Source organism: Ursus arctos, unplaced genomic scaffold, assembly GCF_023065955.2.
Source record: "Ursus arctos isolate Adak ecotype North America unplaced genomic scaffold, UrsArc2.0 scaffold_5, whole genome shotgun sequence".
Classification (NCBI taxonomy): domain Eukaryota; kingdom Metazoa; phylum Chordata; class Mammalia; order Carnivora; family Ursidae; genus Ursus; species Ursus arctos.
In genome coordinates, this window is record NW_026623067.1 from 64720661 (window position 1) to 64735748 (window position 15088).

Below are 15088 nucleotides of genomic sequence, written 5' to 3' on the forward strand. Positions count from 1 at the left end.
AAATTAAATGTTTCAATTCATAATACAAAACAAAATAAATGTCAACTGCTTTAAAATTTAAATATTTCATACAGATAGGCCCTGATGATCAGATCTTTTTAATGACATCACTGAACATACAATGTATTATAAAATACATTGCATTTTTCACTGAAAATGAAAATATTATCTGAATAATCTAATAGCAACTCCTCCAACCTTTTAATCTAATAAAAATGTACTTTTTACTTGTTTTTTGATATTATGGATCAGTTTAATTAAAGAGCATTTTTTTTCTCCACTTAAAAAGATATAAAGATCTCATGTGATAAGAATTCAAAGTATTTTAAATAAATTTGATCACTATTTACCTATATATTTGATCACTATATTATCTATATATATTAAGGGCTACATTTTTTTTCTCATTAGAACATTAGTTTAATATATAAATTAACCTCTGACTTTCAGAACTTTCCTAAATATCAGAAATCTCCTAAAGAGCCTGCAAGTCCTCTGATTCCTCTTCTCTTTCTTTCTCTAATTTTCATTATATAGAATTAAACCTTTTGAAAATTATTTTCTAAGTAGAATTTATATTTCTTGTTATTTATTTTAAAATCTGATCCTCAGATAATTCTCCTTTAAAAAAGCCTTCCTCTTTTTAAATAAAAAACTGCAAAAATAAAAACCCTAAACTGAATTGCTAGTTAACCTTATAAATTAACTCTGACTCAATTCACGGATTCTTTCCAACAGAAAGTCAGCTCTTATATTTTTATTCTTGACAGCACCACTAGAGTAAAATAAGTGTCTATCTTATACTTATACTTTACTCAAGGGAAAAACATGCATGATTTTTTTTCTCTACAAATATTTAATAATAAGATCTATTATTCCTTCTTTAGATTTCTAATTAACTTCCATTATTGGTTAAAAATTAATTAATTAATTAATTAAAAGGGCTTTAGATAAATTGCAGTTCAATCTTTAAAAGTCCTAATTTTTTAAATCTAAATCAAATAAATCAATTCTAGTTCCCTAAATACCTCCCATTATTGCTATTCTGGTCTTTTGATATGAGTAAGGTAAGCAACAGCTGCTTTTGTTCCAGATAGATATTAAAAGCCCATGAGAACAATATACACTTTAAATTACAGAAAACTATATATAATTATCACTTCTGAAATTTCCTAAAATAAGAAAAAAAATCATAATGGCTCTTTTTTACTTCAAGGAAAATTACTGACATAATTTTTTTGTGCATTTTAATTCAGCCTCGCTAGGACTTTAACTCTGTAAAATTTTTTAAAAACAACAAGAAAGGGAAAATATTTTAATAACCTGTATCAAAGAAATTCAGATAGAGCACAGACAGCCGATCTTATATTTTAAATCCATAAGGTGGACAATTAACTAAGGTTGGAAATGTTAGGAAAGTCCTCACTAAAGAGGTAGAACTTTATTTGAACAATTGGTTCTGCAAAGGACGTAAGAAGAAAGCCTATTTTTCCCACTGCTGGAAACTGCTGAAGTTTATTAGTGTTCAATAGAATTTAAATTTGGAAAAGAAGCCGAGAGTTGATTCAAAGAATGTCTAGGAAACAATCGGAGCAGGAAGGTCCCTGAGCAAGGGCAATCATTTTTGTTCTAGAAATGAGCATCTTCTCAGATAAGAAAGAGGAATCAGGGGGCGCCTGGGTGGCACAGTGGTTAAGCGTCTGCCTTCCGCTCAGGGCGTGATCCCAGCGTTATGGGATCGAGCCCCACATCAGGCTCCTCCGCTATGAGCCTGCTTCTTCCTCTCCCACTCCCCCTGCTTGTGTTCCCTCTCTCGCTGGCTGTCTCTATCTCTGTCGAATAAATAAGTAAAATCTTTAAAAAAAAAAAAAAAGAAAGAGGAATCAGTAGATGACCCAACTGGATGCACAACTTTGACACAGTAAAATATAGAAGCTGGCTGAGAGCAACTGAAGAGAGATAGTAATAAAAGGAAGAAAGCTTCCCTCAGTAACACCTGCCATTAAACTTTATTGGCACCGAAGAAACTAATGCCAAACATTCATTGAAAACACAAAAGCCTGGTTTCTCTCAAAGGTAGAATTAGCCTGCAAGTCCCATCAAGTGAACAAGCTGATAGAAAACCAGCAATAAAAGGCAGCTGAAGAGCCAAGAAGAGAACCTCTGAGGGTCAGCTAGCAAAGTGCCCTCCTTATTCATTGTGCCCTCTAAGAAAGCCCACTTAGAAAGTCAGAGGTTTCCAAGCACACCATAGGTTCTAAAGGACCCAGCAGTAACAGCAGCTCAACTCTGTCTTGGTCTATACTTGAGCTTTCATCTAGTCAAGGTAGGAGTTAGGTAAGAATGATTCCGAAACAGACTTAAAATGCCCCGCCCACTCACTCTCGCCACAACGCCTCAAGTAAATAAATGTCAATAAATAATCGGGAATGTAGACATGGAGATAAAACCAGTCAACTTCTATTTCAAACATAAAATCCTGTTAAGATTCCTAATTCTCTGCAAACCTCCCAGTGCCCATATTGTTACTTCCTGTACGTCTCTGTAGTGAATGAAATTAAAATCCTAGACATTAAGAAAGGAGTAGGCCCTATGGAAGGAAAAACTGACAAAGGAAAAAAGTGAAGAAAGATCAAAGGTTATATTTATGGTCTGGAAAAGGTAAGAAGTGTATATAGGTAGGTGACCTGTGATAGGAGAGGTGTACAGATTTAATTTACAGCAAGCTCCCAATGTCCTTGTGCAAGAATATTCCAGGTTAGAGAAAAAAGGAAGGAAGTTATCTGGTGTATGTGGCTATGTGTTGATGAAATTTACACAAGGAAAACATCCCCATAATTTCTAAGACACATAACATTAAAGTGTCCTATTGTAACCAATATAGAAGTAATTTTTCGATATCTAAAGATTTTACACTTCCTTTATGTATTTGGGTTTTGACCATAATGAAAATTACAATATGACTTCAGCTCTGAAATATTTTCCTTTATTCTCTCTTTTTGTATTTATCTCAGAGCTGACAAAGGAAGGATAATGATGATAGGAGGGGTAAGCTAAGGTAATAATTATGGGAAAGTAAGAAGAGGCAATATTGAATCGATCACATATGAGCAGTACAATGTTCCCATGGAAGTAGGGAACTTAGTTTAGAAATAGCATGCCTGAAGAATATACATACCCTCATCAAATATTAATTGAGTACCAATTAAGTATAAGCCACTAGACTACAAAAACGAACATGATATATTTTTACAAGCCTTATTTATATATGCTTATCTCCCTAAGGTATGAAAACTTTCACACTGCTCTTTACTTAACAGGCAATTCAATACATGATTGTTAAAAAAAAGTTGTAATGAAGAAAGAGGGCTAATATAGACAGATTTCCCTACCTCTTAATCTAAGTTTCAAAAACTTCTAGAAGTCATGGATCATTTAAGTCCATTTAGTTTTCCTCCTAAATTTGAATCTACTCTCTCCCCTATACAATACATGATGCTTTCTAAAATGAAATTGTGGCCTATAAAGATCATTCAGGCATTGACATAGTTTGAGTCTCAAGTTTTGCTTCAAAAACCATAAACAGCTTTTGAGTATCTTAGGAACTCAACATAATACATTAACACCAAACAAATTTTATTAGCTGCCCTAGAGCTCAAATTGGAAGCACGCTGAAATAGTGAATTGACTCAGGAAATTTGCTGGGCTTTGTAGAACACACCAGTCAAGCTATCTGAGTCTATCCAGTGTGATAAGTATTTACCTCTCAGTGGTCTTAATGCTAGCACCTTCCTTCCCATCACCCTCTAAATGTGAGCATTTTCCCCCCAAATGTCTATCCCCAGGCCTCAATTCTTAATTTACCCTTATTCTCTCTATTTAAGCCACTCTTACAGTTGAACCTACTTTCTCTATGTTCTTCCTTCCAAATTTCAGATTTCTGCTAATGGTATCATAAGGCTCGGTTCATCAGTCACATTAACTAAAAATTTCAAAACTTTTCTCTCTTCCTTGATTCTCAAAACTCATCTTTTTTATCCTTCATTTTCATCTTCAATTGCCGCCACCCTAATGTGAGGGCTTTTCAGCTGATACCAAGACTATTAGGTTAGCCTCCTTCCGGTCTTTACATTTAGTCCTTTCCTTTCTTTGGTTCCTCTCATATAATGCCCTCACGTTAATCATCCTAAAATATAATTCACTACATTTTGAGTAAGCTCAAAAAATGATTCTCTATTGCAGACATAACAGAAGTTTCATCCAGGATAGCTGAAAAGTACTCAGGGAACATTTGGAAAACCTGAATTTTCTTGGCAAAACCTCATACAACTTTTAAGCAATGGCATATCCTTTACCTCTCTGGGTACCAAGTTCCCTATCCAGTAAACTAAGTAGGTTGGACCAAGTAAGCATTTTTCAACTTTTTTATTTTAAGTTTTTGGATTGTTCTGGATTCTGACACTGGCAATATACCAAAGACACAGAAAGAGAGAGACCGAGGGAGACATAGATGCTTATTCAAGAGTCTTGTGAAGAACCCTTAAGAAAGAGTTCTTGAACCTGAGGGGGTAAAGGAAGACAGATGCAGAAACAGTGTGGTAAGGCTGTTGCAACATGATAAAGACTTGAACTGAAGCATCTGCAATGGGATTAGAGAGGATAAGACATGCGTAAGAAATGTTTAGGCAATGGAATTGACTGGTTTGGATGACCAGTCAGAGATAAAGGAGAACAATCATGGGGATAAAGAGAAGATTCATTTATGGCATGGGTAATGACTTACAGGGAGATTTTTTCCATTTAATTAGAAAGAGAAAACAGAAAGAAATGGGAAAAGAGAACTAAGCTGCTTTAGTTAAAACAGAAGAGACCACGATCCCCTCTGGTAGGGTGTTCTCACTCCTAGGCCAAGAGTCCAGGAAACTCAGCATGAAACCAATGAAAAGGATAATTTCATTGTGTTCTTACAGTTTCAAAATTCTACTGTTGGCCAAGCATTAATCCTGTGTTTCATTTTTCTACTCTATAGTCAAACAGCTTTGCTTACTATTGCCTAAATATACCTTATATTTTTCCAATGTCAGCCCGTTTCTCTGATATACCTTCCCACACACACCTCTTCTCATCTAAATCCTAATTATCATTCAAAGTCAGTGCACATTCAGAGTGTTTAAAGTCATACAGTATAACAGTTATCATCTACATTATACTCATAATATACAGCTCATATATCTCTCCACATTATGAACCCCTAGCAAGAGAAATATTAATGTCTCTGCCTCTCACATAGCCTCAAAGTAACTTGTATATAAATGGGTTCTCAAGAAAGTGATGATAGAATGATTCTAAGTTATATCTATCAAAAATCACTTCTCTCAGTGATAATCTGCTTAGAATCACATTTATTAGTAGTTGTACCCCTTTCCTCTTCTTTAAAAATCTAGATATCTTAACATAATATATCACAAATATTTTAAAGTTAAGTTTGACTTTGATAAGAAAAATCATAAAACCACATTAAAAAAAATCTGTACCTTCTCTTTGAAGAGATTCCGAGAATTTCCTTTTGGAGAGTTCAAAGATTCAAAAGCACCTGAGCTTTGAGAACTATCTTTGATATCTATCTACTGTGGCTGACTACAGATAATTCCCTGTATTATAATAGTAGTTGTTTGTGGTTTCAAACCCAAGAGACAGGGGAAAGTATCAAGTCAAATAAATATGTGTGTCGGGGGGAACCCCTTAATATTCAAAATAAATGCAATCAAATTTATAAACACCTCATGAAGTCTGAAAACCAATAATGCATTCTTATTCGTACAAAACAGTATGTCACATCATTTATAGCCCTGTCCATTATTTCTTTTAATTATTACTTAAATTTCTAATATATATTCAAAGATACAATACCTAAATGTGTGAGGCACTTTTTTATTTTAAAGAGATGTGGACCCCTAAACTCACTACCAATGCCCACAAAATCCAAGACACAAGAATAATTGAAAACTAGATTGGGGTAAATAAAGCATGAGTTTTGCCAGTATTTTTAATTTCCTTCCCTCATATCAAAGGGGAAAGAAATAAAAACAAGACTTTCATGAAGTTAAGTTGTCCAAAATAGAGCTATTATTTTTCTGGCCTTTTTGTTGTTGTTTAAAGATTTTATTTTTAGGCACGCCTGGGTGGCTCAGTGGTTAAGCGTCTGCCTTTGGCTCAGGGCGTGAGCCCAGTGTTCTGGGATCGAGCCCCGCATCAGGCTCCTCCGCTATGAGCCTGCTTCTTCCTCTCCCACTCCCCCTGCTTGTGTTCGCTCTCTCACTGGCTGTCTCTCTCTGTCAAATAAATAAATAAAATCTTAAAAAAAAAAAAAAAGATTTTATTTTTAAATAATCTTTATACCCAACCTGGGGCTCAAACTTACAACCCTGAGATCAACAGTCACATGCTCTACTCTCTGAACCAGCCAGGCACCCCCAAATAGAGTAATTTTAAATCAAGTTGTATAATCTATGAAAAGTAAACAAAGTGGCTATAGAAATATAACACCACAAATCTAAGGTATTTAGATATATTTCACTTCTCTTTTTATAGATCTCCAAAATAACTTATTTCATATAACTTTTAAATTTATGAATTTCCTATCTCTAATAGTACATTAGAAATATGTATTATTTTTGAAAGAATATCATATTTCTATTGGGTTTTGTTTTTATGTTAGGACTCTATTGGCAACATAATCATAGGCAGTGTAACATCAGCATCAAAAAATAGTAAAGAATAAAGATCTTGCCATATTCATCTTTTCACATTCACCAGAAATTAGATTTTTAAAAAAACGAACGCATCAGTGTGAGGAACGGGAGTTAGGATGAAGTCCCTTTAAACCATATACTTTGAAAAAATATATTATTTTCCACAATGAAACAAATCATCCTTGCTCTGCTTCTCTCTTTTCCATATTAGTTTCTTCATTTACTTAAGGATTTTGTAATATCTACATAATGCTATAAATTATGCTGTAAAAGATTTTTAAGTAGAATCCTTCCACAATCTTTATAGTTTCTTTGTCTACCTTTATTCATGTTTTCTGTCAAATGACTGACATAACTTACTGCCCTATAGGGAATCCCAGGATCAAAAGAAATTGGAAACATAGCTGAGACTGTTATCAGCAGGACTTAGAAGCCACCCAGAAGCTATCCTAGGCACAGTGACAAGCTGGGACACCACAGGTGAAGTGGTGGATGGGCTTCTTCAAATTAACAATTACACAAAAACAAAAAATAAACAAACACCTTAAGCTAGAAAGAATATAAAGTGTTTATAAGGTTTATACGTGGCAAAAGAAATTAAACTGGTTCCTATAAGAAATGAAAATAGTGGTAGAAACTATACAGCAGATAAGGTGAAAAGTGAATCTTATTACGTCCCTACCTACTGACGTGAAGAAAAGCCTGTATATTGACTGATCAATATTAATACACACCTATAACAGTTTTTACCATCTTTAATGGATTTTAAATGTAACTCTATTTGTTCCTAGCCTATTAAGACTCTAGTTTACATGGACTGTTTAGGAGGACTATGGCCTAATGTGATACATTCATTTGAGCATTTACTAATTATGGCTACTATATGACAAAATCTAAACACACATCAGAAGTTACACGTGTACTTGCCATCTCTCTCCATATTCTTACATATACATATAAATTCTGATTGATCAAGCAATATAAGACTATAATATGTATCTCCATGTATTTTACTACTTGATATTTCAAACTTCTTGGGAAGCAGTCTCTTTTGCTAGATGGTAGCCCATGAGAATGGGGATAATATCTGTTTTGTTCATGGCTAGATTCCCGGTGCCGTGTCTCCTGAGATATAAAGCCTTTGCTACCTGCTCTGATTCATTTGTTATGTCTTTACAGATTACTGTCTTATCTAAATTTGTTTTGAAATACAAAATGAATAAAGGTAGTATTAAATGACCTTCCTGCAACTACATATCCAGATATATTAAAATAAGAAATAACAAATACTTATTAGATAATATTTTATTAACCATTCATTTATATAAACACCAAACATAATTTGAACATCTCATGTCCAGCACCATGCCGGGCACAGGGGATGAAAAAGATAAATAAGACAAAGCCTATTCCTTGAGGAAGCTCAAAGATCATTAGAGAAAACATCCCATTATAAAAATCTAATGTACAAGAATATTAGGGAAGTACACAGAAGACGTTAACACAGCCAAGGGTGTACTTAACTCTGTGCAATAGTTTCTTTTTTTTCTTTTTATAAAAAAAATTTTTTTTAATTGAAGTACAGTTGACGTACAATATTGTATTAGTTTCAGATGGGCAAAATAGTGATTTGACATTTACATACATTACAAAATGCTCACCACAATAAGTGTAGTTACCATCTGTCACCAGACAGAGGTATTACAATATTATTGACTATATTCACTACACTATACGTTCTACAGAAGTATTTTCCTAAATAATATATGATGATCTGCAAAAACAATTTTCATGAGGTATGAATAAAAACATTATTCTCTTATTATTTTATTTACAAAATATCACATGTTGTATATCATTTTTAAAAAGTAGTGCATCACTATATACCTATAACATAATCCTTTTTAGATGTTATAAACATTCTCTTAGGCAAGAGTACAAAATCAGCCACATGTTATCAACAATTATGATTAAAGCCTATCACTTTATCTGAACATCTGAATAATTTAAAACATCTCCAGTCTCCCAAACTTACAGACCACCGCATTGTTAACACTTATCGAACATCTATTATTTGACAGACCCCAGGGAAGAATAAATCTAATTCTCTGCTCTCAAAGAGCTCATTCTAATAATGTGATTTCATTACTACCACACTAAAGCAATAATATATTTTGGCTCTATCATTGCTTTAGGACAATTAAGGAATCTTCATTCACACCAAAGAACTAAAATTATAATTGCTGTATACATTTCTCATTAAGTTTAGTAGTATATATTGATACTTTTCTTAGGAAATGAATGAAATTACAAATAAATTGTTAAATAAAACAACTCTATGTTAATCTGAAGCAGGAAAAAAAATCTAGTAAATGTTAATTAACTTCACATAAAAGCACTGCCTGTGATTTCAGGGTAAAATAAAAACATACCAATAGGGAGAAAATAAAAGCTGGTTCAATAAACTTTCCAAGTTAGTAGGTATTATTTTTAATCATGTAAGATAATCGTTTACTTTTTAATGATAATATTGTAGTATCTAATAATAATTTTACAGCTCAGATGAACCTACTTCTCACTCAGGGTAAAAATAACTGGTCCAAGTTAGATATCATCTAGCCATGTGGCAAAATAATGTTTCTACACTAAAATCTCTATTATATAAGATAAATTCCTAATTATTAAAATTTCCTCCAACATTTCTGATCTTATTCTCTACTCCCTTCTAGAAAATCAACAGGTAGACATATTTCACAGTATCTGTCATAGCAGAGAAGAATCAAACAGATTTGTTTGGAGATCATCCTTTTATTTGCTGCCATCAGGCCTCAAAGATGAACTATAGTAATACCCATAAACACATGAGAAACTACTGTGTATATTTATTTTCTAAAGCTAATTATCTTAACTATATTTTAAAATCTTGTTATTTAAAAATTTTTAAAAATACAAATATAGAAAAAAATAAATTATGGAATTTTATGAAATATTATAAAGCAAACACATGGTTATTATAAAGTTACCATCACCATGGTCAGGCAAAATAGAATTTTGCCAATTATCTCAAAAGCCCTTTCCATGAGTCCCATTCCCAATCATAACCTCTTTCCACTTCCCATAAATAACCATTATCCTAACTTGTATAATTGTAATAATTTCCTTCTGTTTTTTATACCTTTGTCATCCAAAAGTGCATCTGTATACACTATCAACTGTTGATTTCCAAATGTATCATGAGTTTACATATAGCATTGTGTATAGATGCTAAATATTTAAGTTAATATGTTTTAAAATATAAATGCAAGAAGATCAAGGTTTTACTCATCTCTTACTATCTTACTTATCTCTCTCTCTCTTTTTTTTTTTTTTTTTTTTTGCTTTTTCTCACAGTAAGTATGAACAGGGTGATTTTTTTGAAGGAAAGGATATTAACTGTTGAAGGAAAGGATATCTATAACCATTTGGCAAATAAAATAGTAAAGTGACAAAAATCCATAATCTAGAAGCAATGGTCAGAAAACAAAATTAACCCAAAAGCTATAAATGTTTCTGGGATAATAATTATATATATAAAAAAAAAGATTTTATTAAAAAGTATACAATGGGGGCGCCTGGGTGACTCAGTCAGTTAAACGTTTGCCTTGTACTCAGGTCATGATCTCAGGGTCCTAGGATTGAGTCCTGTGTCTGGCTCCCTGCTCAGCCAAGAGTCTGCTTCTCCCTCTTCCTCTGCCCCTCCCCATAGCTTACACTCACACGCTCTCTCTCTCTCTCAAATAATTAAATCTTTTAAAAAATAAATAAAAAATAAAAAGTACACAATGGCTAAAAGTTACATCTATTCAGTTTATAGATCTCCTCCTTAATAGGTACACATACAAAAAACAAATGTCTCTCATAAGAGATGCTAAATGCCTGCAGCCTATAAACACAGGACCACCTCAAATATAAATTTTATTTTACTAAGTTCTTTATTTTCTATTTCCAAAAGAGATACTGTAATTCACTGAAAGGTAAATTTTAATCTATTTTAAAGTAAATTTCCTGAATATAAAATTAATGTTAATGAAAGATATTTGGAAAATAAAGAAATATATAGTGACCAAAAAGGTCATGCATAATTCCAACATTAAAAGGTAATCACTGTTAACATTTTAGCCTATTTTTCAATTAAAAAGATTATTCATTATTTACCTCATCATGCCTCTATCATTTCTTCAAAAAAAAAGTCTACATTTCATTATCCATTCAATCTTATACATAAACAAAGACTATAAAATAACAAGAGTACTTTTTTAAACATATGGGAATTTTATATGCAAGTATTTTTTTATTCTAAAGATGAAACTATTGAAGAAAATATTTTTCAGAATGCTCCCTTGAGAGCTACCTTAAAATTCAGTCGGTATACATACTGATTACTATTATAGAAATGGTTCCATCATGAACTCTAATATAGAAATATAACATTCTGGATTTTACCACAATCTTGTTATTTTTTCCTGTTTCCCATTTTCTTCCCTGAGTCGTTCAAACTTTTATATCTACACATCAAACATGAATTATGTTGATAATTTTCAGAAACTGTCACAATTAAGAAGTCAGGAAATCCTACTCATGAAAATTATCAAAAAATGTATTTCTAAAAATCCAATTATAACATGAAATTATGTAAGTCAAACCCTTTCACAAACCTCCATTTAAAAGAAAATTTTGGAGATATATTACCACTGAAAATAAACTGGCTTAAAGGTATAATAAAAATGCTACCTAAAAATAAATCAAATTTCTTAAAACTAATACTTAAGATAAAGTTATAAACCACATGATAAAGCATGTGCTAATATCCATAATGGACTATAAAATCCAAATAATTTTTTCTAAACAACAATATCTTAGGACCAAATTACATGCTAAGGGATTATTCTTCCTTGAAAAGCTATTCTAATTTCACTCATATCTCTAGCTCATTTTTTAAAAACCTGAAATATTTAAGTGGGTTTCTAAAGCTAATAAGTGTGAATACTCTCTGAAATATTGAAATTGCCTTATGAATGCAACATGTATATGACGAATATGATGAGGCTCTGAAAATGACGATGATTTATCTAGTGGTTCCAAGAAATCTACACTAGTTCAGTATTCCCTATAAGATCTCCATGGTAAACAGCCGGGTGCATCTTTCTGTACAATGGAATCATAAAGAAGTATTTATACAATTAATTTCCTAAAATGTTGATTCACAAATATTATGGTCCTTTGGAGTGGAACACTGGCACTATGTAATGCCACCTAGTCGTCAAAATTAGTGTTTAAAAAACGTTTCCCAAGACTAGGAGGCCAAACCTCGGCATGTCTTTTTGGTGTAAGATATAGATAAGATGGAGTATCCCATTCTAGCCAAATTCCTTATAATCTTCATGGTTGGGTTTCTGCCCTACTTTCCGCCATCACCCAAGAGTAAAAATGGAAAACAAGATTGTCCAGATAAATCCTGTATCCTGGGCCCTGCTTCATCTGACTTTTCTCTACTTTTTCTTTACATGCCTCACATTACCCCCAAGAGCTATTATTGTTTACTGCATAGCAAGCTTTATGAATATAATCAATATCAGATGAGGCAAGCATGAGCAGTCACTTCACTCAGCTTAGCCCAAGGTTAAAGTACTACACAGTGCCTCCAGATGCCCAAGACTTTTACTTCTCTTCTGTCTGCACACTTTTACTTGTGCTACTTTTGGGGCTGTATTGTCCTGGCTATTTCTACTCTTTAGTCTAAGGCTGAAGTATGTCCTTTGGAAGAATAAGGTCTTTTTTTCCCTTTTGAGCCCTGGTTCTGGTTTTTAAGGCTATTCACACAGAATGATGTTTCCCTTCTACCAACCTGGTTAAGTTTTAGATAGTTACTATCAAATAACTTCAGGTTCAAGCCCCATTTCCACTTCCTCCAAACTAAGGACACTGGATTTCCCTCCTCCCAAACTCAAGCTGTCCTTCCTTTATGCCAATTCTGCATTTCCCAGCCCCTTCACAATACCATCTTATATGCAATTTTTCCCCTAAAAAATCTTGGTTTTTTCCCTCCTTTTTTCTACAACTCTACTTCCTCATACCATCAACTTTCTAAAATCACATTTGTAGATCTTCTAACAAAATGCTCAGTATACATCACCTAGCCAGGGACAGTCCACTGTCCTTAAGAATTAAAAAAAAATTTTTTTTTAATTTTAATACAATTTTCATTTTTACACAGAATCTTTTTGCTCTCTTGTGTTTCCTTTAATTCACAATAAATTTTATTTGTAGAAATGAATTCAGTGTAACAGATATATTTAGCTTTATGATGTGTAATCAAAAGGTACAAAAAAGAAAACTATAATATCATGACATATTTTTTCAATCTTATGCGAAAAAGAGAAACTTATCATTTACAGAATTCTTATGACTCCTTTAGAGGAATAAGGAATTATTATTTAATTTCTATAAATCTGAAATTTTACAAATCAGGAATGTTTAAAGATTTAAAAAAAAAAAACCTTTAATAACTTGGCCTTAGGATTAATCTCTTATCCTAAGCTTTCAACAAGACTTAAACACTCATTTGTATTTCACTTTTAAAGTTATAACCCTATTTCTCAAGAAAAAAAAAACCAATTTCTTAAAACCAAAAGAAAAGAATAGATGGTCCAATGCATTTTTCAAGAGGAGCAGTTAAAAAGAAAACTGATAATATAACTTAGTAAAATTATACATTAACTCACATAATCATGGAAGGCTTTTGCTTCACTTGAATGTTCACATGTTTCCCGTCTTTCTGGAGCTGCACAGTAGAGATCCCAAAATACACTAAAAAAGTAATTATGGTAACATTAAGAAAATCATATAACATCAGATGAGAGATCACAATTCCAAAAACAGAAGACATGTATTATTCTTTATATGAAATGTGTTTTCTTCTTCAAGACAAATATTTCTTTGAAAGATTTAAATTCAGGCAAGGTTCTTCCTGCAATAATAGGGTATAATCTAGCTTTTTCAGAAATGCTAAGATTTTTTCTAAAAGGATAAAATAGTTTTTAAAAATTTTAAACTGTCATTCTTAATTGTCTGTTTACATCACTTAAACACATGATTGAAATAATTATAATATTTTCACAACTTTCCCATGAAGACAAAAATAGTAAATATTATCCTAATTTAACCATTAAGGAATAAAGTGGTTCATTATTTTTTTCAAGATAATTTTGTTGTCCAACTACCAGACCAATATCCAGACCATTAAATCACATTGTTCAAACAAATATATGTTCTTAAAACATCCTTTTGTTTGCTCTTGCAATTACCAAAATAGGTTAGTAATTTTGAAAATTCAAAAAGTCCATGCTCTCTCTTTTTTCCCTTCTATTCAAGAACAATGGGGATAAGCAAGGTGGAACTGATTGGAAAAAATAATTACACCGCTTACAAAACTTATGTCTCTGATCATCCTTCCAACTATAAAATTAACAATGAGCATAAGCAAATGATTAAAAAATCAGGAAAACAAATGTCTAGAAATACTGGCAACAAACAAAGGCAATTACACTGATAACAGAAAACTTTTTTTAGTATACATTTTTCATTCTAAAAAAATTGGAAAGTAGACTAAATCAAGTAGTTAAAAGCACAGGTTTTGGAACAGGATATATCTCAGACAAAGCCAGCCCTGCCAATTAATTACTAGCTCAAGTTACTTAAACAGATCAGAAACACAATCCTCCTCTCTATAAAATGGGGTTGTTGAGAAAATTAAATTATATAACATAAACAGAGCATCTGACATAGAGAGTAAGCATACTACCAATAATATAATCAACACTAAGATTAGCTTGCATAAAAGCTTAATATGCATACATATTGTTAGGTCAGGTCATTGTACCAAGGGCACAGGTAACAATGGTACAATAAAACCTCGGTAAACTATGGGATGCCTGGGTGGCTCAGTGGGCTAAGCGTCTGCCTTTGGCTCAGGTCGAGATCCCAGAGTCCTGGGATCGAGCCCCGCATCGGGCTCCCTGCTCAGCAGCGAGTCTGCTTCTCCCTCTCCCTCTGCTGCTCCCCCTACTTGTGCTCTCCTGCTTGCTCTCTATCAAGTATATAAATAAAAATCTTAAAAACAAAAACAAAAACCTCAGTGAATTAAACCTGGCCTCTTTGGTTTGACCCTTAAAGACTCAGTCTGAATCTCCCTCTCCCCAGTAAAGTGAAAACATTCTGTAGGCCTTATGACACAAGTAGTTCAGTAAAATAAGATTATCTTCAAAGGTGAAAAATATGAATGATTGAATATTGGCATT

At 32.6% G+C, this 15088-nt stretch overlaps 1 protein-coding gene across 14 annotated transcripts in view; it reads right to left on the reverse strand.

The window, feature by feature from the left end:
• SSBP2 (single stranded DNA binding protein 2) overlaps positions 1-15088 on the reverse strand; it is a 279795-nt gene that overhangs the window by 165509 nt on the left and 99198 nt on the right. For all 14 annotated transcript variants that reach the window (XM_026498689.4, XM_057307371.1, XM_057307379.1 and 11 more), the window contains one exon: positions 13514-13598. In XM_026498689.4, the coding sequence (XP_026354474.1) occupies positions 13514-13598 (85 nt within the window). The remainder of the gene's footprint in view (positions 1-13513; positions 13599-15088) is intronic.